The sequence below is a fragment of the Schistocerca gregaria genome, chromosome 2 (assembly GCF_023897955.1).
Source record: "Schistocerca gregaria isolate iqSchGreg1 chromosome 2, iqSchGreg1.2, whole genome shotgun sequence".
NCBI lineage: Eukaryota > Metazoa > Arthropoda > Insecta > Orthoptera > Acrididae > Schistocerca > Schistocerca gregaria.
Window position 1 is genome coordinate 328,707,646 of NC_064921.1, and position 22,073 is coordinate 328,729,718.

At 40.4% G+C, this 22,073-nt stretch overlaps 1 protein-coding gene across 13 annotated transcripts in view; it reads right to left on the bottom strand.

The window, feature by feature from the left end:
• Positions 1-280: 280 nt before the first annotated feature.
• LOC126336976 (mitogen-activated protein kinase kinase kinase kinase 5) overlaps positions 281-22,073 on the bottom strand; it is a 290,756-nt gene continuing 268,963 nt past the window's right edge. For all 13 annotated transcript variants that reach the window (XM_050001210.1, XM_050001206.1, XM_050001199.1 and 10 more), the window contains 4 exons: positions 15,236-15,319; positions 15,062-15,154; positions 1,642-1,768; positions 281-1,554 (listed from right to left, as the gene is read on the bottom strand). In XM_050001210.1, coding sequence (XP_049857167.1) covers positions 1,446-1,554; positions 1,642-1,768; positions 15,062-15,154; positions 15,236-15,319 — 413 coding nt within the window. In that variant the 3' untranslated portion in view covers positions 281-1,445. The remainder of the gene's footprint in view (positions 1,555-1,641; positions 1,769-15,061; positions 15,155-15,235; positions 15,320-22,073) is intronic.

Genomic DNA, 22,073 nt, shown 5'->3' on the forward strand with positions numbered 1-22,073 from the left:
TTACCACAATGTTAGCTCAATTGAGCTTTACATTACTGATGCTTGTCAAGAGGAAATCTCCAAACTCAGATCCTTATTCAACTGCAACTGAATATTCTATAGAAGTTATGAGTACCCAATAATTTATTTTACTGTGCCAACATAATTTCCATCTGATTTTACACCATGCTTGGATGCTTGCACCTGAATATGCAAAACACAACACAAAGTTTAATACAAAATGCTAGTTATTCTAATTTTTCTAAAAAGGTGTGGAGTATTTTTACAAAATGAGAAGAGATTTCATTTCTGCAGTAATTATTGCAGATTTAATTTCATTTTTAGAATCAAGGTCCCAAGACATAATAAAATATATTTACAGTTTAAGGGATCTGGTCTATCTGCAGTAATACAAAGAATTTGCCTGTCTTAAATAATTACACTTAACAATACTGAAAAAGGTTTATCACATATGTTTGACCTCACTCACATGCAGTAATACAAAATGACTCCTCAGTACATTGTAAGAAAACAACAAAGCTAGTATACAGTGTAGAAATAAGGTAATGAAAATGAGTATAAATACTTTAAAAATTGTGCGGATGAGTTCTTGAACAAATATTACAAGTGATATGATGAAAACAGAATGTGCATTTCACATGAAATGTAAGTTCTTAGAGTGAACCATAGTGATAATATCATCATATTTATGTCTCTTATTTAAATAACTTCTTCCAATGTCTATTCATAATATTTACATAAATACATACGTACATACATACATACTTACATACAGATATAGCCAAAATATAAAGCTTTATATTCACAACTTTTCTGGGGAATAGCACTACCTTTCTTGACTAATGAACAACATGTACATTATTTTTTCAATATCACAAAGTTTGTTATTTTTGGTATTCATATAATAAATCTGTAGCAAAATTCATCTGATGAGAATAACAATGAAAGATATTTCACAACAGCTTGAACTCTTATATACGCACACCAATAACTTCATCTCAGCCACATAAACTAGCAACATAACTGCAAATTAAATAATGTCACTCATCATCAGAATATTCTAATACTATCAAAACTGAGCAATGATGATGGAAATGGGGAGAAGTGGTTCGTCACCAAATTATGTAATTAAAACAACCTATAACAAGAGAAGTGTGCACTATTAGAGCATGAATAGTACGAAAAATATATATTACAGTGTTTTATAATAGGGACAGGAACAGCAGCTTAACCAAGAAAAGTTTCATAAACTGCAGTTGAATATAAAACTTCGACTAGTTGTACACTTGTGTGCATGCAGGTTTTCTTTTCATTGTTAAATATTATTTACAACTGCCCGTGTGGGTCCTGGAATTCTGTTAAGAAACAGGCTAAATACTCCATCAATAGTCTTAGATGTTTTTAAAAATTAAAAGTTTATTTGATCACAGTTGTGCAGAATTGAACTAATAGCTTGCTTCATGGCCAGCTAGTATGTACAGGTCAGCACCTTCTTCTGTAAGGGTGCCACCTCTTTGAATTTCTTGGCACGAATGACTTTCTAAAACCACAACCCTGTAAACGAAAAGAAAAAAATATCCTGTCACCATAAAAAAGACAAGACAACAATGAATTGATAATTACTTTTTTGGTAGAACTTACTTGTCAGAACCAAGTAACCTGTATATTCTACTTCTATCAGTTATTTCCTGAGTTATCTCTCCATTTTTGAAACTTCTACCTTGCATTCCATGCTTGTGAAATGCAAGAACACTATCTGGTAGGCAGACTGCAAGAAGATAAGCATAACAGTAAGTACACTAATTACAATATGTAAGGAATCAAATCTTCAACATAAGAAATAATCACTGAAGTATGTTTAAAATTCTTCAATGGCTATTGTAATTAACTGAGATCAATATACAAAAATTATTCATCCCCAACCTAGCATCACGTAACAGCTCTACTGCCCTTTACAATGTTCTGGATGTAGAATGCATCAGTGAGCAATAGCCTTACCACAATAACTCGCACAGGTTAGCCAGAAACTGTGGGTGTCGTACATTATATTTGGGGTCCATTATTTCAGGCAGTCTCAGAAATTATTAACAGTGTAAAATTCTGGGGACTGTATAGGCTTGTCCAGATTTCCAACTGGCATGAATGTTTCTCAAGTAACTAGTTAAGGTTTTAGTCTTTAGTCTAGAGGACATGGGATTTGTGATTTTGTAAGACAGAGCAGTCATCAAACTGTTAAACAACTTGCAAACTTGGAGTAAAGCTATTTATTGTAAACAATCTGATTCAGGGCAGCTGTCATCTCAACCTAGGGGGGCCACTCCTGTTTCATTAAAACAACCCACCCCACTCCCAAAAAAACAAAGAACAAAACTTATTTCTGCTTGTACTGTATCTTGCAGACAATATTCCCACAAGGCTCTTTAAAATCTACAATGAAAACAATGCTGCACATAATTGAAGTATAGGCACCATGAGAGACAGTGGATTCCAATTCTCCACAGCCCACTTTTGATGTCTCCTTACATACTGTAAATGTAAAAGTTGTTTGTGGGAGCGTGCAAATACCTCTTGCCTTCTGATCTGCTTCAAATGTGTAGGTGTTGCAATTCAGTCTCATAGACATTTGTTTGAAAATAGTTTAGGAACAGGCAAAATTGAGGCTTTACGGTATTTCCTGAATTATAGCAAAGCAAATTTTGGTCATAAGCTGGGAAAAATGTTGGTGGTACCAATCTGTCAATGCTGTTGTTGTTTGTATAAAGGAAAATTCCAATGTCTCATTAGCACCCATGATGATTACAACTAATTATCAAGAAATATTTTTTATGTAAAAACAGCAATCACTTTCATTCCAATGATAACTGCACTGTGTCATGGCCCAGACTCCACAAAATGCCAAAAGGACCGAGGAATCATTCTAATTCAACTTCCATCCATAACTCTTGAATATTGGTTGTAGTTGGGTAGTGGTGTAAAATGCCTAGGTATATAAGTTGGGGTAAACGGCCAGGATAAATGCCTTGGAAAATGGCGAAAATTCATAAATGCCAAGCATTTATACATTTTAAAGATTAACTGATAAGAGGAAGTTAAAAAATTTTTTTAGCTGAAATTTTGTTTTGAAAAAGGTGTTTTGCAACACTGCTTCCTTAGTGGTTGGGCAACCACGTTGAAAAAGTTACTTGAAAGTTAGGGGAAAGTTATTTGGGGAAATATATTAGACTGTAAACATAAGTTTTTACATAGTTAATAAGGTCAATTTTATCTTCACAGCAATGCAGTCATATGGAAGTTAGAGAAAGAAAGGAGCAGAATAGAAAACTATAGTCCATCTCAAATGTTGCTACATCTGACAATAAAGCCATTTTTTCCCACTGAAAACAATTTAACATTTAAGAATGAATTTATCATCAAGAAACACATACCAGCTATTTAAAGCCATCAGTAAGAATTTTGCTATTAATAATCATTCTTCAATAATATTCAGAGATTTGACACGGATTATAAAGTTTGTTACATTACAAGGCGATGACCTAGAGACAATGTTTGTGTGTGTGGTTTTTAAACATTTTTTAAAAATATATCACTACACAGCAGTCCAAAATGTGTGTGTGTGTGTGTGTGTGTGAGAGAGAGAGAGAGAGAGAGAGAGAGAGAGAGAGAGAGAGAGAGAGAGAGAAGTAGAACTGGTAAAAAGAAAAAGGACATTATAAATGAGAAGCAGCTGTCAGCAGCAAATGTCCATTCTTGGTACAGGAAGCTGTAATGCTAGTAAAACAAAACCATGCTTCCCTCTCCTTTCCTTTTGTTCTTAGTAATATAGGCAACAAATTATATATGTCAATTGCAGTGTAAACATTTACTAACTTTTGATATCATGAGTGTCATCCCATCCGTTATTTTAATAGGTAAATTACACATGCTAGCAGTAAAAACTATAAAAAAATTTGGCATTTAAAATTGCTTTAGACAAATTCCTGGGCAAATGTCCATTTATAAATGCCCTGCCTACTGGGCATTTGCCTGGCTCACATCACTAGAGTTGGATCAAATGTTCAAAAATTCAATAAAGTCCTAGATATGTACAGAAAGATCTGCATCCGCATCTACATCATACTCTGCCAGCCACCTAACTGTGTGGTGGAGGATACTTCTTGTACCACTAACTGGTCCCCCCTTCTCTCCTCCACTCATGAGTGGCACATGGAAGAATTATTGTCAATAAGCCTCTGTATTAGCTCTATAGGTGTATTTGGGAGGATGCAATGTGCTCACACGAAATTTCAACAGTAAACCTCTAAGCGATGTCTGTCACTGGAGTTCGTTGAGCATCTCTGTAACATTGTCACGCCAACTAAATGAATCTGTGACGAAATGTGTTACTCTTCACTGGATCTTCTCTATATCTTCTATCAGTCCTACCTGGTAAGGATCCCAGCTTGATGAACAATATTCAAGAATCAATTGAATAAGCACCTTGTGGGCCACTTCCTGTATGTATAAGCTAAATTTTCTGTAAGATTCTTCCTATAAATCTGAGTCTGGCATCTGCTTTTCTATTATTTGTTTTACGTGATCATTCTACTTAAGGTCGCTCTCGATAGTTACTCCTAAATATTTTACAGTAGATACACTCCTGGAAATGGAAAAAAGAACACACTGACACCGGTGTGTCAGACCCTCCATAATTGCTCCGGACACTGCGAGAGGGCTGTACAAGCAATGATCACACGCACAGCACAGCGGACACACCAGGAACCGCGGTGTTGGCCGTCAAATGGCGCTAGCTGCGCAGCATTTGTGCACCGCCGCCGTCAGTGTCAGCCAGTTTGCCGTGGCATACGGAGCTCCATCGCAGTCTTTAACACTGGTAGCATACCGCGACAGCGTGGACGTGGACCATATGTGCAGTTGACAGACTTTGAGCGAGGGCGTATAGTGGGCATGCGGGAGGCCGGGTGGACGTACCGCCGAATTGCTCAACACGTGGGGCGTGAGGTCTCCACAGTACATCGATGTTGTCGCCAGTGGTCGGCGGAAGGTGCACGTGCCCGTCGACCTGGGACCGGACCGCAGTGACGCACGGATGCACGCCAAGACCGTAGGATCCTACGCAGTGCCGTAGGGGACCGCACCGCCACTTCCCAGCAAATTAGGGACACTGTTGCTCCTGGGGTATCGGCGAGGACCTTTCGCAACCGTCTCCAAGAAGCTGGGCTACGGTCCCGCACACCGTTAGGCCGTCTTCCGCTCATGCCCCAACATTGTGCAGCCCGCCTCCAGTGGTGTCGCTACAGACGTGAATGGAGGGACGAAAGGAGACGTGTCGTCTTCAGCGATGAGAGTCGCTTCTGCCTTGGTGTCAATGATGGTCGTATGCGTGTTTGGCGCCGTGCAGGTGAGCGCCACAATCAGGACTGCATACGACCGAGGCACACAGGGCCAACACCCGGCATCATGGTGTGGGGAGCGATCTCCTACACTGGCCGTACACCTCTGGTGATCGTCGAGGGGACACTGAATAGTGCACGGTACATCCAAACCATCATCGAACCCATCGTTCTACCATTCCTAGACCGACAAGGGAACTTGCTGTTCCAACAGGACAATGCACGTCCGCATGTATCCCGTGCCACCCAACGTGCTCTAGAAGGTGTAAGTCAACTACCCTGGCCAGCAAGATCTCCGGATCTGTCCCCCATTGAGCATGTTTCGGACTGGATGAAGCGTTGTCTCACGCGGTCTGCGCGTCCAGCACGAACGCTGGTCCAACTGAGGCGCCAGGTGGAAATGGCATGGCAAGCCGTTCCACAGGACTACATCCAGCATCTCTACGATCGTCTCCATGGAAGAATAGCAGCCTGCATTGCTGCGAAAGGTGGATATACACTGTACTAGTGCCGACATTGTGCATGCTCTGTTGCCTGTGTCTATGTGCCTGTGGTTCTGTCAGTGTGATCATGTGATGTATCTGACCCCTGACCCCAGGAATGTGTCAATAAAGTTTCCCCTTCCTGGGACAATGAATTCACGGTGTTCTTATTTCAATTTCCAGGAGTGTAGTTTCCAGCATAGTGCAGTTGTACATTCCCACCCCCCTCCTCTCCCTCCCCGTGTATGTGCATTATGTTACATTTGTTTACATTCAGGGTGAACTGCCAAAGCTTGCATCATTCATCAGTCCTCTGTTAATCACTGTGGAAATCTATACCATATTCTGGCATTGCTACTTTTGTATAGATGACTATATTATCTGCAAACAGTCTTAAAGATGTTCTGACACTTTCTACTAAATCATTTATGTACATTGTAAACGTTAAAGATACAGTTACACTTCCTTGGGGTACTCTGGAAATTATCTTTACAGCTCTGCAATGAAGGCTTGAATCTAGTTGCAAATCTAATCTGATATATATATATCACTAAAGGGCTGTGTGGGACAGTCTCAAATGCCTTCCTGAAGTCAAGGAACAAGTATGTGTATCTACCTGAGTGCCATTGTCTACAGCACTACAGATCTCATGAAGGGGTTTTGCAAGATCTCTGGTTGCGGACTCCATGATTTTTATAAAGGAGATTTTCATTCTTCAAAACTGTCACATTTCTTGAGCATAAAACATGTTTCATAATTCTACAACAGACTGACATAAAAAAATATACGCCTATAATTTCATGCATATGTCCTACGATCCTTCTTGGAAATGGGAATGACCTGCACTTTTTCCAGTTGCTAAGTACCCTTTGTTGCTTCTGCAATCTACAATAAACTGCTGCTAGAAAAGGAGCCAGTACTTTCACATAATATTTGTAGAATTTTGAAGATATCTCATCGAGTCCTAATGTCTTTCCACTACTAAGCGACTGTAGTCACCTTCTATTCTGTGATCTGTTTTCTCAATATCTGCTATTTCGAAGCTCATACGATGATTGAAAGAAGAGACCTAGTTACGATGTTCCGCAGTGGAACGATTTCTGAAGACCGGATTCAGTATTTTGGCCCTCTCTCTGTTATCTTCAATTTTGGTGTCAATATGGTCACGGAGTGAATGAATAAACAATTTCAAACTGCTTATTGACTTTATGTAAGACCAAAACCTCCTAAGGTTTTTATTCAGATAGGTTGACAAAATTTCACTTTCAAAGTCATTGACTGCTTCTCTCATTGCTCTCCTTATGCTTATTCTTGCCTCATTCAGCTTTTCTTTGTCAGCTAGGTTTTCACTTCCCTTGAATCTGTGATGAAGCTCTCTTTGTTTACATAGCAATTTTTTAACAAGGCTATTAAATCATGGTTGGTCTTTCCTGTCCCTTAAGACTTTGCTCGGAACATACTTGTATTAGGCATACTGAATGAAGCTATTGAATTTTTGCCATTTGTGACCCACATCTTCATCCTCCACAATGAATACCCAGATACTCTGCAGTTTGTATCCTGTCAGTTTTGCTAAGAGTTGCTATCTCAGCCATATGATCCATGAAACCTTCCTCTTGTTAACTGATTCAATAAGTTCAGGTCTGTTTATTGCTAAGAGATCTATGATGATACCTTCTTGAGTTAGTTCTCTAATTAGTTGCTTGAAGTAATCTTCAGATAAGGCACGCAGAATAATGCCACATGAATCACTGTCTCTTGCGGCATTTGAGAACAGGTGACCATACGTGCTACACAATCAAACTCATGTCCATGAATCATTCTTCAAACAATACTGACATACTGTGGGAGTGAGGGAATGCAGCATTGTCTTGCTGAAAGCACAAGTCTCCTGCAGGATGCTGTACATAAACAAACAGATGCACATAATGTCACAGTACATTCCTGTACAATTTGTCAATGAGAGTTGATCTTAAACAAATCAGAGGTCTAGTTTGACCCATGTAAACACACCCAGTTCAAGAATACATTGACCACCTGCCTGAATGGTGCCCTGTTGGCATCTCCACACAACATGCACATGCCTAACCTTAATGTGTGCCATGGCTCATTAGTTCAGACACACTTTCCCTTCTTTGAGTGTGGTGGTGTTCCTGCATTCATTCTAATTTCTGTGTGCTGTGACAGGTGATAAGAAAAGGCACAGATGTAGGGTGGTGGCTTTTGTATCTCATAGCAACTGAGTAGATTGCTACATCACGGCAAACCTCCATATTATTACACTGAAGAACTGAAGAAACTGGTACACCTGCCTAATATCGTGTAGGGCCCCTGCAAGCACATAGAAGTACTGCACCACAACGTGCCATGGACTTGACTAATGTCTGAAGTAGTGCTTGCGGGAATTGACACCATGAATCCTGCATGTATGTCTATAAATCCATAAGAGTACAAGGGGGTGGAGATCTCTTCTGAACAGCATGTTACAAAGCATCCCAGAAATGCTAAACAGTGCTCATGTCTGAGGAGTTTGGTGGCCAGCAGAAGTATTTAAACTTAGAAGAGTGTTCCTGAAGCCACTCTGAATGTGTGGGGTGTCGCATTGTCGTGCTGGAATTGCCCAAGTTCATCAGAATGCACAATGGACATGAATGAATGCAAATGATCAGAAAGGATGTTTATGTACTTGTCACCTATAAGAATCATGCCTAGATGTATCAGGTGTTCCATATCACTCCAACTGCACACACTCCACACTATTAACGAGCCTCCAACAGCTTGAGCAGTCCCCTGCTGATTTGCGGGGTCCACGGGTTCATGAGGTTGTCTCCATACTCATACACGTCCATCTGCTCAATACAAACTGGTGCACCTGCCTAATATCATGTAGGGCCCCGTGAGACACAGAATTGCAGCTTGATGTGCCATAGACTCGACTAATGTTGAGACTTGTCCGACAAGTCAACAAATTTCGAGTCATCAACAGTCCAATGTTGGTGTTGATGGGCCCAGGCGAGGGGTAAAGCTTTGTGTCGTGAAGTCATCAAGCGTACATGAGTGGGCCTTCAGCTCCAAAAGCCCATATTGATGATGTTTCATTGAATAGTTCGCACACTGACACTTGTAGATGGCCCAGCACTGAAATTTGCAGGAATTTGTGGAAGGATTGCATGTTGAATGATTCTCTACAATCATCGTTGGTCCTGTTCTTGCAAGATCGTTTTCCAGCCGCAGTGATGCCAGAGATTTGATGTTTGACCAGATTCCTGATATTCATGGTACATTTGTGAAATGGTTGTATGGGAAAATCCCCACTTCATTGCTACCTTGGAGCTGGTGCATCCCATCGCTCATGTGCTGACTATAATACCACGTTTAAACTCACTTAAATCTTGATAACCTGCTATTGTAGCAGCAGTAACTAGTCTAACAACTCCGCCAGACACTTGTTATCTTATAGAGGCACTGCTGACCGCAGCGCTGTATTCTGCCTGTTTACATATCTCTGTACTTGAATACATATGCCTATACAAATTTCTTTGGCACTTCAGTGTATAATCAGCAGTATTCATGGTGACGCTGATCATCAACTCAGCAGTTGGCTGTGAAAGCACTGGTCTTCCGCAAAACAAGATATTCATAGGACAAGAAAAATCTGCACATGGAAATGTAATATCCTATGGTTCACCTATCTGTGTTCTCATTGTGAATAAAGGTGCTTACATCACTTCTTGCCAATCCATCACTTGACTTGCATGTCAAAGACCAATATAAGGTCTGCTGAAATCGCAAATATGTGACACATCAAATCAGTCCATTTGATGTGACAAAATGAGTAAAGTAGCTGCCTCTAAATAAATTGCTGGTGAGTGTATAAGACAATTTCACGAGTTCCTTGTAAACATATATCGTAATCACTATCAGTAAAGCCATGACATTTCAACACATATTGCACCTGGTGTGCAGGACAGGCACTGTGCTGTACCACCTAAAACAATTGTTCCCTGTTCTAACTTCTTCCACACCACCAGCAGTTGCCTGGAATTGTCACTAGCTTTGACAAACAAAAGAGAATAATTGTAGTCTTTCTCCAGTCCAAAAGAAATATGTTATTGCAAAATAAGTTGCCATGTTATTTCACATGTTAATCACTGATACACAAACATCAAGTTACAATACTCATCATATGTTAACCTACAACAGTGTGAACAAATATCTTTTAGGTGCAGATACAGATCTTACATTGTACCATTATTCTGTGCTACATTTAGGAAATATCATTGAAATAAATGACTGATGAAATTGGATTTCTTCAAGCCTTAGGTTCAACACAGGCCATGACACCACAACTAATAGTACCTAATTTAAATGTTACTTGGAAATATCCGCATTTAATTACATAGTCATATTTCTTATAATACCTGGCTGTTCCTTCGAAATTTTGGAACCCCATGAGAAATCTGAATCAATGCACTACACCTCCCTTAATTAGTAATATGTTTTGAATATGTAACACAAGGTCCGCGAAAATCATTAAAACAAATGGCAATAATATTTATTTGTTCCTTTAAACATTTTGAATAATTCAGTGTTGTGCTTAGTATGTCAGTGTACATGTACATGTGCACAAGCATACTTAATTTTCTTCTCTTACTTCAAGTTTTACTCTTAAAGACTGTTGAAATAATCCACATTCAATCACAAGAACGTTTGGAAAATATTTGTTGTCTAGTCATAACCAATTCTGCCCTGCATCTGTAATCAGATGACTACAACTAGACTATTTGCAAATAAAACTGGGATACCAGGAAGAATAGCAAATAATGAAATTATACTTCTTGAACATATACAGTACAGTAAGAAGGATATGTGAATAAATTTTTAGGTGATTTGGGAGTATAGAAAAAATCAGCACACAGAGTTGCCACTTCTGGCAGCCCCTTAACCCATTTGGGCACTGAATCAAACTGCAGTGTGGGTGACAGGTGTGGGTATGCCATTCCATGCTGTTTCAGATATATCCCAGAGTTCATAAACTGTAATGGCTGGTAAGTTGCCACATGCCATTCTCTCACAATCCAAGACGAGATGTTTTCAATGGGTGGGAGACCTGGAAATTTCCTGGTCAGAGCACCAGTCGAATGTCCTCTTATCAAAATAGGTAAGGAGAATGATGGTGAAACATGCAGTCTTTAATTATTTTGTCGAAAGGTAACATCGTGTAGCTCTACAGGTAACAGCTATGTGAACAAGACATGATCGTGTTCTGTACCCAATGGCATCCCATACCATTGCACTAAGTGCTTGGCCCATATGATGATGCAAATGCAATCAAGCAATGTTTGTTCTGCTCAGAGCCTTCACATAAGGATATATACTTCGTGATGCTTTATGCGGAACCACGACTCATCTGAAATGACAGTGCTGCCACTCTTGTAACAAGTGTTGTCATTGGGCACACCTATCTGCTGTCGCATCACGTGAAGCTGCAACAATGCTCACCTTGGCGACAGTCCATGGTGCTTCAGACATTGTCACACTGTTCTTGTGGACACTTGCCTTGGTGCAAACAAGGTGATTTCCTGATCTAAGGTACGAGATGTAGCTGCATGATCCTGCACGACCGAGCGAACAGTATGTTCATCCCCTCAGGGGTTAGTTGCATGGGGCTGTTGATATCCTACATGGTTGTTAGTGCGGCCCACCTGAATCCATTGATTCCATATTGACATGACAGTCATGGGATTATGACCACTGTGAATAGCAATATTGTGGAATGATAGGCCAAAGACTCGATAGATGCAATCCTGCTATTGTCAAATTCCGAAACATACTGGTAGTCATCTCTCCTCCTTGCATGAGGCACAATAAAGTCTTCCCACAAACAGAAAACATTCAACTGCAATTTACGAGTGAGAAACCAGCTGCAAAATTTTTCCCTGTATGATGGATGTAGATGGTGTAGAACTTACATACACTGCTGGCCATTAAAATTGCTACACCATGAAGATGATGTGCTACAGATGCAAAATTTAACCTACAAGAAGAAAATGCTGCGATATGTAAATCATTAGTTTTTCAGAGCATTCACACAAGGTTGGCGCTGGTGGCGACACCTACAATATGCTGAAATGAGGAAAGTTTCCAACCGATTTCTCATGGACAAACAGCAGTTGACTGGCGTTGCCTGGTGAAATGTTGTTGTGATGCCTCGTGTAAGGAGGAGAAATGCATACCATTACATTTCCGACTTTGATAAAGGTTGGATTAAAGCCTATCGTGATTGCGGTTTATCATATCGCGACATTGCTGCTCGCGTTGGTCGAGATCCAATGACTGTTAGCAAAATACGGAATCGGTAGGTTCAGGAGAGTAATACGGAACACCATGCTGCATTCCAATGGCTTGGTATCACTAGCAGCCGAGATGACAGGCACCTTATCCGCATGGCTGTAACGGATTGTGCAGCCACGTCTCGATCCCTGAGTCAACAGATGAGGACATTTGCAAGACAACAACCATCTGCACGAACAGTTCGACAACGTTTGCAGTAACATGGACTATCAGCTCGGAGACCATGGCTGCGGTTACCCTTGACACTGCATCACAGAAAGGAGCAATTGTGATGGTGTACTCAACAACGAACCTGGGTGCACGAGTGGCAAAATGTCATTTTTTTAGGATGAATCCAGGTTCTGTTTACAGCATCATGATGTTCGCATCCGTGTTTAGCGACATCATGGTGAACGCACATTGGAAGCGTGTATTCATCATCACCATACTGGCGTATCACCCGGCGTGATGGTATGGAGTGCCATTGGTTACACATATCGGTCACCTCCTGTTCACGTTGACGGGACTTTGAAAAGTGGACGTTATTTTTCAGACCTGTTATGACCCGTGGCTCTACCCTTCATTCGATCCCTGTGAAACCCTACATTTCAGCAGGACAATGCACGACCACATGTTGCAGGTCCTGTACGGGCCTTTCTGGATACAGAAAATGTTCGACTGCTGCCCTGGCCAGCACATTCTCCAGATCTCTCACCAATTGAAAACATCTGGTAAATGGTGGCCGAGCAACTGGCTCGTCCCAATACGACAGTCACTACTCTTGATGAACTGTGGTATTGTGTTGAAGCTGCATGGGCAGCTGTACCTGTGCACGCTGTCCAAGGTCCATTTGACTCAATGCCCAGGCGTATCAAGGTTGTTATTACGGCCAGAGGTGGTTGTTCTGGGTACTGATTTCTCAGGATCTATGCACCCAAATTGCGTGAAAATGTAATCACATGTCAGTTCTAGCATAATGTATTTGTCCAATGAATACCTGTTTATCATCTGCATTTCTTCTTGGTGTAGCAATTTTAATGGCCAGTAGTGTAATTTGCGCCGTTGTGGTAAAATGCCAATCATTTGCACACACAAACACGATGACAGTCTCACTGATATTTTGAAGAATGGACATAGTAATCATTGATTTCTGCTAAAAATAAAGGGTTCTCATAAATGCATACAAGTGTCAAGAATTTTTAAGGCTGCTGGATGGTAATGTAAGGAGTGTTTCACACTGCATTTGAGCTAAACAGCTAGGAGAGATGATAATCTGTACAATACAATCAGCCAAGACTTATATCTTAAATATTTCTGCAATAGACCCTAGAGAAAGAGAACAAGTACAGTAATGATACTAATACTAAATTATTGACAAAATTATTTAATTGGATGGATAAAAAATCTACTTACCAAGCAGCAGCAGAGCACACACATAAAAGATGGAACTTCCTAGCAGATTAAAACTGTGTGCTGCACTGAGACTCGAACTCGGGACCTTTGCCTTTTTGCGGGCAAGTTGGCTGGTTGGTTGTTTGGGGAAGGAGACCAGACTGTGTGGTCATCGGTCTCATCGGATCAGGGAAGGAAGTCGGCCATGCCCTTTCACAGGAACCATCCCGGCATTTGCCTGGAGTGATTTAGGGAAATCACGGAAAACCTAAATCAGGATGGCTGGATGCAGGATTGAACCATCGTCCTCCCAAATGCGAGGCCAGTGTTGCGGGCAAGTGCTCTACAAATGGGCTACCCAAGTACGACTCATGACCCATCCTCACAGCTTCAATTCTGCCAGTAGCTGAAGCTATGAGGATGGGTTATGAGTCGTGCTTTGGTAGTTCAGTTGTAGAGCACTAACCCAAGAAAGGCAAACACCCCGTGTTCGAGACTATATCCGGCACACAGTTTTAATCTGTCAGGAAGTTTCCTATCAATGTACGCTCTGCTGCAGAGTGAAAATCTCATTCTGGACACATAAAAGATGATTGTAACTGGCAAGCTTTTGGGACCAGTGGCTCCTCCTTCAGGCAGAAGGGTTGAAGGGGAAGGAGAGCAGTGAAGGAAAAGTACTGGAGGTGTCTAGGAAAAGGAGTAGGTTTTGGGAAAGTCACCCAGAACTGTGAGTCATGGATGAGAAGGGAAGACTGATTGTTGGGGACTGCACTGTATGAGATTTGAAAACCTGAGAGCTTAAAGATGGATGACAGGGTAATTTGTAAAGAGAGATTACTGCTTAAACATCATGCGTGAGTTAATAAGAGTGAAGATGTTTAAGCAGTAATCTCTGTCTGTGTATTCCCCTGTCTTCCATCATTAAGCCCTCAGGTTTTCAAATCTTGTCCGATGCAGTCACCAACACCAACAATCAGTCTTTCTTTCTCATCCTGTAGGGTAAGTCTGTTCTAGGCGACTTTCCCAAAATCTACCCCTTTTCCTAGACCTCTCCAGATCTTTTGCTTCACCCTTCTTCCTTCCACTTCAACCATTCTACCTGAAGGAGCAGCCCCTGGCTCTGAAAGCCTGATGGTTGGGTTCTGCTGCCACAATATAAATAGGAAGGAAACACAAAAAAATGAAAAGCCAGAAACTGCTTGAAGGGTAAAAGAGAGAGAGGGGGGGGGGGGGGGGGGGAGGAGGATTACAGTATGAAGTGAAAAGAGATTTTAAAAAAAGGTGAAGCACTATTCACGTCAGATTGTCACTGTTTTTTATTTTATCAACAAGCAATTCCAACAAGACTAGTGTAATGTAAGAGCCAGTGAATTTAGCAGCTACAGATTATATACTCCACAAAAGTTGTACCAAGCATAACTGGAAAAGGAAAGTCTTGATATGATTAATGTGGGGTTAACTTACCTATAGATTCAATAGCAAAATCGAACTGCATATGACCAATGTTTTTCTTTGACGTTACTGGTCGACCTTGGAGTGTAACGATTTTTACAGTTTCTGAAATGAAAATTATATTATATTAACATGACACTGATGTTCACAAATCTGAATATAGTGATAATTCATGTTGTTACTTACTGTCATAGCATACAAGGATAGCATCTTTTTCAAGTTGTGTTACATTCACTATGTTGAGGTTTTCCCGCCGAGGTATTACAGTTGCTGAAAATAAAAAGTGAGTATTTATTGTGTGAAAAATAATTATGACTGAGGGAAGGGGAAAATCAGTTAACACATGAGTGAATTCAGTTATATGCACTTACTTTATGGTTGATTTGTAATTAACACAATGATACAGTACAAAAACATTATTCCAAATATTTAAAGTGTATCAACATCACATTGTAAAGTCACGGGGGAATATAAGAAACCTGATGTGATAAAGATATCATTCACTAAGTAGAGGAGTCTTGAAGCATCAAACAGCTAAATAGAGAAGGCAACAATTAATGTACTTCCACTATCAAACTTGCATGTGATCAGGTAAAAAATAATAATTCATCCAACAGCACTATTTTAAGCAATCAATATTGTTTCATGAAAGGCTGCAGTGCAAGGCACTTAATAAATTAATTAGTTACAAAAGTTAGCAGATGTCTCGATAATAGAATGTGTGTATCTAGTATCTTTTGTGACCTAACCAAAGCTTTCGTTACTCTCAATCATAATCAGCTTCTCTGAAAACTGACATCTATGATTTTCAAGAAATGTCTCTTAGATCGATCTCATCATGTTTAGTGAACAGAAAACAGAGTACCTCTTAGTAACAGTGGCAAGTAATTCCTCTCTGGCTGGAGACTCACTCAATTAGGCATTCCACACAGTTCAATCTTAGGGCCAATACTATTTTTGTATTATATCAATGATATGCCACACCAGATTCCGTCTAATACCATTCTCTATGCAGATGACTCAACAGCGACAGTCTGCTGTAAATCCAATGAAGACTTAATCCGCCATACTGAGTAGCCACTTGGGGAAGTAGACACATGGGTCAAAAATAATAATTTGAAATTAAACTTCACAAAAACAAAGACTGTTCATTTCAAACAAAACAATCTGTGCAATGAATAAGTAAAATACACCAGATGAACAAATAACTGGACACCACAAACTATGTCAAATGCCTTGTGTTCTATTAAATAAAAATATGTTGTGGAGTAGTCATGAGGAGAGCATACTGAGTCAAATGAACAGTCTCGTAATGTCGTGAAGATCTTATATTCCATGAAATTGAGCCCCTTGCTCTCCAGGACCTGAAAGAGCATTCCAGATACTACCTCCTTAAGTTATCCTGCCTGCTGACATCTTACTTACCCCTTGGAGCACCACTATCCAATTCCGATCCCATCCACAGTGTTCCTCTTCATCAACCCCTTATATCACCCAAATCTTGCCCAGCTGACCTTTCCAACTTGCCATATGCCCAAAATTCCCTCCCAACCCTCCCCTAAATCCAGAGCCAAAACAAAAACAAAAACAAAAACAAAAAATCTTTCCAATAAACTCCTCAGTCTCACAGATGTTTCAGTTCAATCAAAATGCCTCACCTTCAGCCATATATTAAAATTTAACCATGTTGAACATATCAAAGATAAGTTCTTATCTTGATACCTGCAATGGAATCACATCTTTGCCACCAATCTCTCCAACCAAAGCCAACCTAACCTCAACACTGAACCCTGCCTCTCCCAGTTCAGTTCATACCACCATCCCTCCCACCTAACCAACCCCTGATCACTTTTCAGGAATTCCTTACCTCTAACTTGAGGTATCAAGAGCTCAGATGGAAACCCAGTTCAAAGCAAAGAAGGGAAAGCAGAAAGGTGGAAGGAGTATATAGGGGGTCTATACAAGGGCGATGTACTTGAGGACAATATTATGGAAATGGAAGAAGATGTAGATGAAGATGAAATGGAAGATATGATACTGCGTGAAGAGTTTGACAGGGCACTGAAAGATCTAAGTCGGAACAAGGCCCCGGGAGTATACAAAATTCCATTAGAATTACTGATAGCCTTGGGGGAGCCAGTCCTGACAAAGCTTTATCATCTGGTGAACAAGATGTATGAGACAGACGAAACACCCTCAGACTTCAAGAAGAATATAATGATTCCAATTCCAAAGAAAGCAGGTGTTGACAGATGTGAAAATTACCGAACAATCAGTTTAATAAGCCACAGCTGCAAAATACTAACACGAATTCTTTACAGATGAATGGAAAAACTAGTAGAAGCCGACCTCGGGGAAGATCAGTTTGGATTCCGTAGAAATACTGGAACATGTGAGGCAATACTGACCTTACGACTTATCTTAGAAGAAAGATTACGGAAAAGCAAGCCTACGTTTCTAGCATTTGTAGACTTAGAAAAAGCTTTTGACAATGTTGACTGGAATACTCTCTTCCAAATTCTAAAGGTGGCTGGGGTAAAATCCAGGGAGCGAAAGGCTATTTACAATTTGTACAGAAACCAGATGGCAGTTATAAAAGTCGAGGGGCATGAAAGGGAAGCAGTGGTTGGGAAGGGAGTGAGACAGGGTTGTAGCCTCTCCCCAGTGTTATTCAATCTGTATATTGAGCAAGCAGTAAAGGAAACAAAAGAAAAATTCAGAGTAGGTATTAAAATCCATAGAGAAGAAATAAAAACTTTGAGATTCGCCCATGACATTGTAATTCTGTCAGAGACAGCAAGGGACTTGGAAGAGCAGTTGAATGGAATGGACAGTGTCTTGAAAGGAGGATATAAGATGAACATCAACAAAAGCAAAACGAGGATAATGGAATGTAGTCGAATTAAGTCGGGTGATGCTGAGAGAATTAGATTAGGAAATGAGACACTTAAAGTAGTAAAGGAGTTTTGATATTTGGGGAGCAAAATAACTGATGATGGTCGAAGTAGAGAGGATATAAAATGTAGACTGGCAATGGCAAGGAAAGCGTTTCTGAAGAAGAGAAATTTGTTAACATCAAGTATAGATTTAAGTGGCAGGAAGTCATTTCTGAAAGTATTTGTATGGAGTGTAGTCATGTATGGAGTGTGAAAGTGAAACATGGACAATAAATAGTTTAGACAAGAAGAGAATAGAAGCTTTCAAAATGTGGTGCTACAGAAGAATGCTGAAGATAAGATGGGTAGATCACATAACTAATGGGGAAGCATTGAATAGGATTGGGGAGAAGAGAAGTTTGTGGTACAACTTGACCAGAAGAAGGGATCGGTTGGTAGGACATGTTCTGGGGCATCAAGGAATCATCAATTTAGTATTGGAGGGCAGCGTGGAGGGTAAAAATCGTAAAGGGAGACCAAGAGATGAATACACTAAGCAGATTCAGAAGGATGTAGGTTGCAGTACGTACTGAGAGATGAAGAACCTTGCACAGGATAGAGTAGCATGGAGAGCTGCATCAAACCAGTCTCAGGACTGAAGACCACAACAACAACAACAACAACAACAATGACTTGACCCCACAACCTTTCTCCAGGTTCCTTCCTAACACCACCTATCTTTCAGCAGCCTCAAAACAGATCCCAATCTAACCATCCTACCTGCAGACAAAGGTTACACCACTGTTGTTATGAGCTGCAGTGACTACCTGGTGGTAGGCCTCTGCCAATGTTTGACTACTCCACCTATAAACTCTGCCCCACTGATCCCATACCAGAAATCAAGAACAACCTCCAATTCCTGCTTAAAGCCTCAGGCACTCCCTTGAATCCATTTCCCTTCTCACTATTATGACACCCCACACATCAACCTTCTACATGCTTGACGAAATCCACAGACCCTACAACCTGGACACCCCACTGTAGCTGGTTATTGCAATCCCACTCAAATAATTTCAACTCTCATAGACCAACACCTCAAACGAAGCTCCCAAAATCTAGCATCTCACATCAAAGATGCCAACCACTTCCTTCACCAACACTCCACCTCTTTATGTCATGGAGCCCTACTCATTGCTGTTGGCATCACTTTCCTATAAACCAGCATCTCTCTGGTCCATGGATTTGTCACTAGTGAGCATTACCTCTCCCAACATCCTTCAAATTCCAAACCCAATACCTCATTCCTCATATACCTGAATAACCTATCCTAACACACCCTTTTCCTCTGAAGGGAAGGTATACAAATGAATCCACAGCACAGCCATGGGCACCCACATGGTGCACTTCTATGCCAACCTGTTTATGGTCCATCTAGAGGAAACCTTTCTATCCTTCCAAAACCCCAAACCCCTGGTCTGATTCAGGGTCATTGATGATGTCTTCATTATCTGGACACAGGGCCAAGACATCTTATCCTCATTCCTTCACAATCTCAACATCATCTCTCCCATCCGCTTCACTTCATCCTCCTCAACACAGTGGGCCACGTTCCTTAATGTTGACCACCTCTTCTCTGGTAGCTCTATCCACTCCTCTGTCTACAGTAAACCCACCAACCACCTGGTACCTGCATTTAAACAGCTGCCCTCCCCCTTCCAGGTTGCTGCTTTCATTCAATGCGAGAGCTGCCTTCTGGCTGGATCAACCTGAGACAGTGGTCCAGCGTGTGTGAGGTGTGCTTGCGCGTGTGTGTGTGTGTGTGTGTGTGTGTGTGTGTGTGTGTGTGTGTGTTTTTTCTTCTCTGAAGAAGGCTTTGGCCAAAATCTCAATGTATACAGTCTTTTCATTGTGCCTGTCTGCAACTCACCATGTCATCTTTCCTGTGGGTAGCAATCTATCCTTTTCATAATACTGTAGATACAATCACTGATTTAGCTGTAAAAAACTATATATTATGCATATTTTGTTTCAGTCATTAGGTATAGCATAATTTTCTGGGGATATGAGAGAATTAATCTATTCAAGGTTTTTACACAACAAAAACAGGTCATCTGAGCCATGGTTGAAGCTAAAAAGAAACAACACTGCTAACCTTTATTTGAAAATCTAAACCTAAAGCATGTTTATATATGAGACTACAATCTTCACAAAGAGAGAACCAAAACTTTTTGATGGCAATTGATACTTGTATTAGTATGTCACTAGACACAGAGCATGTTTGTCTAGTCACATTCTCAAACTACATAAAAGAACTACACACTGTATTGGCATGAAATTTAAAAACAAAATTTGGAAGGAGAAATATATCTAAAAAATACAGAAGGGGATTTGGAAAAATATGTGAAGAGTAAACGTTACTATTATGTAAGAGGTTTCTTAAATGATAACCATGTAAGATATTACCTGCCTAATAAAGTAGTAACATACAGATTATTATTATATTGGTAGGGAGGACACAGCATGTTATCTTGGGTAGGGATTCATTGTCATATGCAGTAGTGACTCTGGGTGTGCCCCAGGGTAGTATGTTGGAACGCTTGCTGATCATGTCACATATTAATGACCTTGCAGAGAATATTAATAGTAATCTCAAACTTTTTGCAGGTTATGCCGTTATCTATAATAAAATACTGTCAGAGAGAAGCTGCATAAATATCCTGTTAGATCTTGATAAGATTTCAAAGTGGCTCAAAGATTGGCAACTTGCTTTAAATTTTCAGAAATGTAAATTTGTGCACTTCACAAAATGAAAAAACACAGTGTCCTATGACTATAATATCAATGAGTAACAATAGGAATCAGCCAACTCTTACATAGACCTGGGTGTAACACTTTGTAGGGATATGAAATGGAATGATCACATAGGCTCTATTGTGAGTACAGCAAACAATAAACATTGGTTTATTGGTACAACACTGGGGAAGTACAATCAGTCTACAAAGGAGATTGTTTACAAATCATTTGTGTGACCCATTTTAAAAAACTGCTCAACAGTATTGGATCTGAATCAAATAGGACTAACGGGAGATATTGAATGTATACAGAGAAGGGCAGCACGAATGGTCATATGCTTGTTTGACCTCTGGAGAGCGTTACAGTGACAACGAAAAACTGAACTGGCAAACTCTTGAAGGTATATGTCAACTATTCTGAGAAAGTCTACTAACAAAGTTTCAAGAACGAGCTTTAAATGATGAGTCTAGCAATGTATGACAACCCCGTACATATTGTTCACATAGGGATCATGAGGACAAAGTTAGAATAATTACAGCATACACAGAGGCATTCAAACAATCATTCTTCCCATGCTCCATATGTGAAAGTAATGGGAAGAACTCCAGTAACTGGTACAATAGGACATACCCTCCGCCAAGCCCTTCGGATGGTTTGCAGGGAACAGATGTAGATGTAGAGAACCATAGATTATTTTTTAATGGTAACTATGTCAAATAATACATGTCTGATGAAGTAACAACATATGTAGTATAATTTTAGAGTAAATTTATTAGTCTGTACATACAGAGTAAGTTTATTAGTCTGTATGTACAGGGGATAGGCAAAATAATGTGAACACATGTACTTATTTGGGATGGTTTATCAATAAGGGGTTGGACCCCCATTTGCTCTTAATACGGCTATGGTGCTTCTTGGAATACTGGCGTTTAATGATTGTATAGTCTCCAGTGGAATGTTATGCCACTCTTCAATCAGAACCTCTTCTAATTCCTGTAGTGATGAGGGAGGTGGAAAGTTGCTCCAGAGTCTGTGCTCCAATACTGCCCACAAGGGTTTGATCATGTTCAAGTCCGGTGACTGTGCTGCCCAAGGAAGATGCTGTAGTTCAGTTGCATGCTCCTCATATCACGACTGTACTGTTCAGGCTCTGTGAATAGATGGACTATCATCCTGAAATATGGCATCATTGCTGGGTAACAACATTTGAATCATGGGGTGCACCCAATCACCTAACATGTTCACATAATCTTTGGCTGTAACACGGCCTTTGAGAGTAATGATGGGACCAGCAGAATACCATGATATGGCTGTCCAAACCATCACATTTCCACCTCCCTGCTTAACAGGTAGAG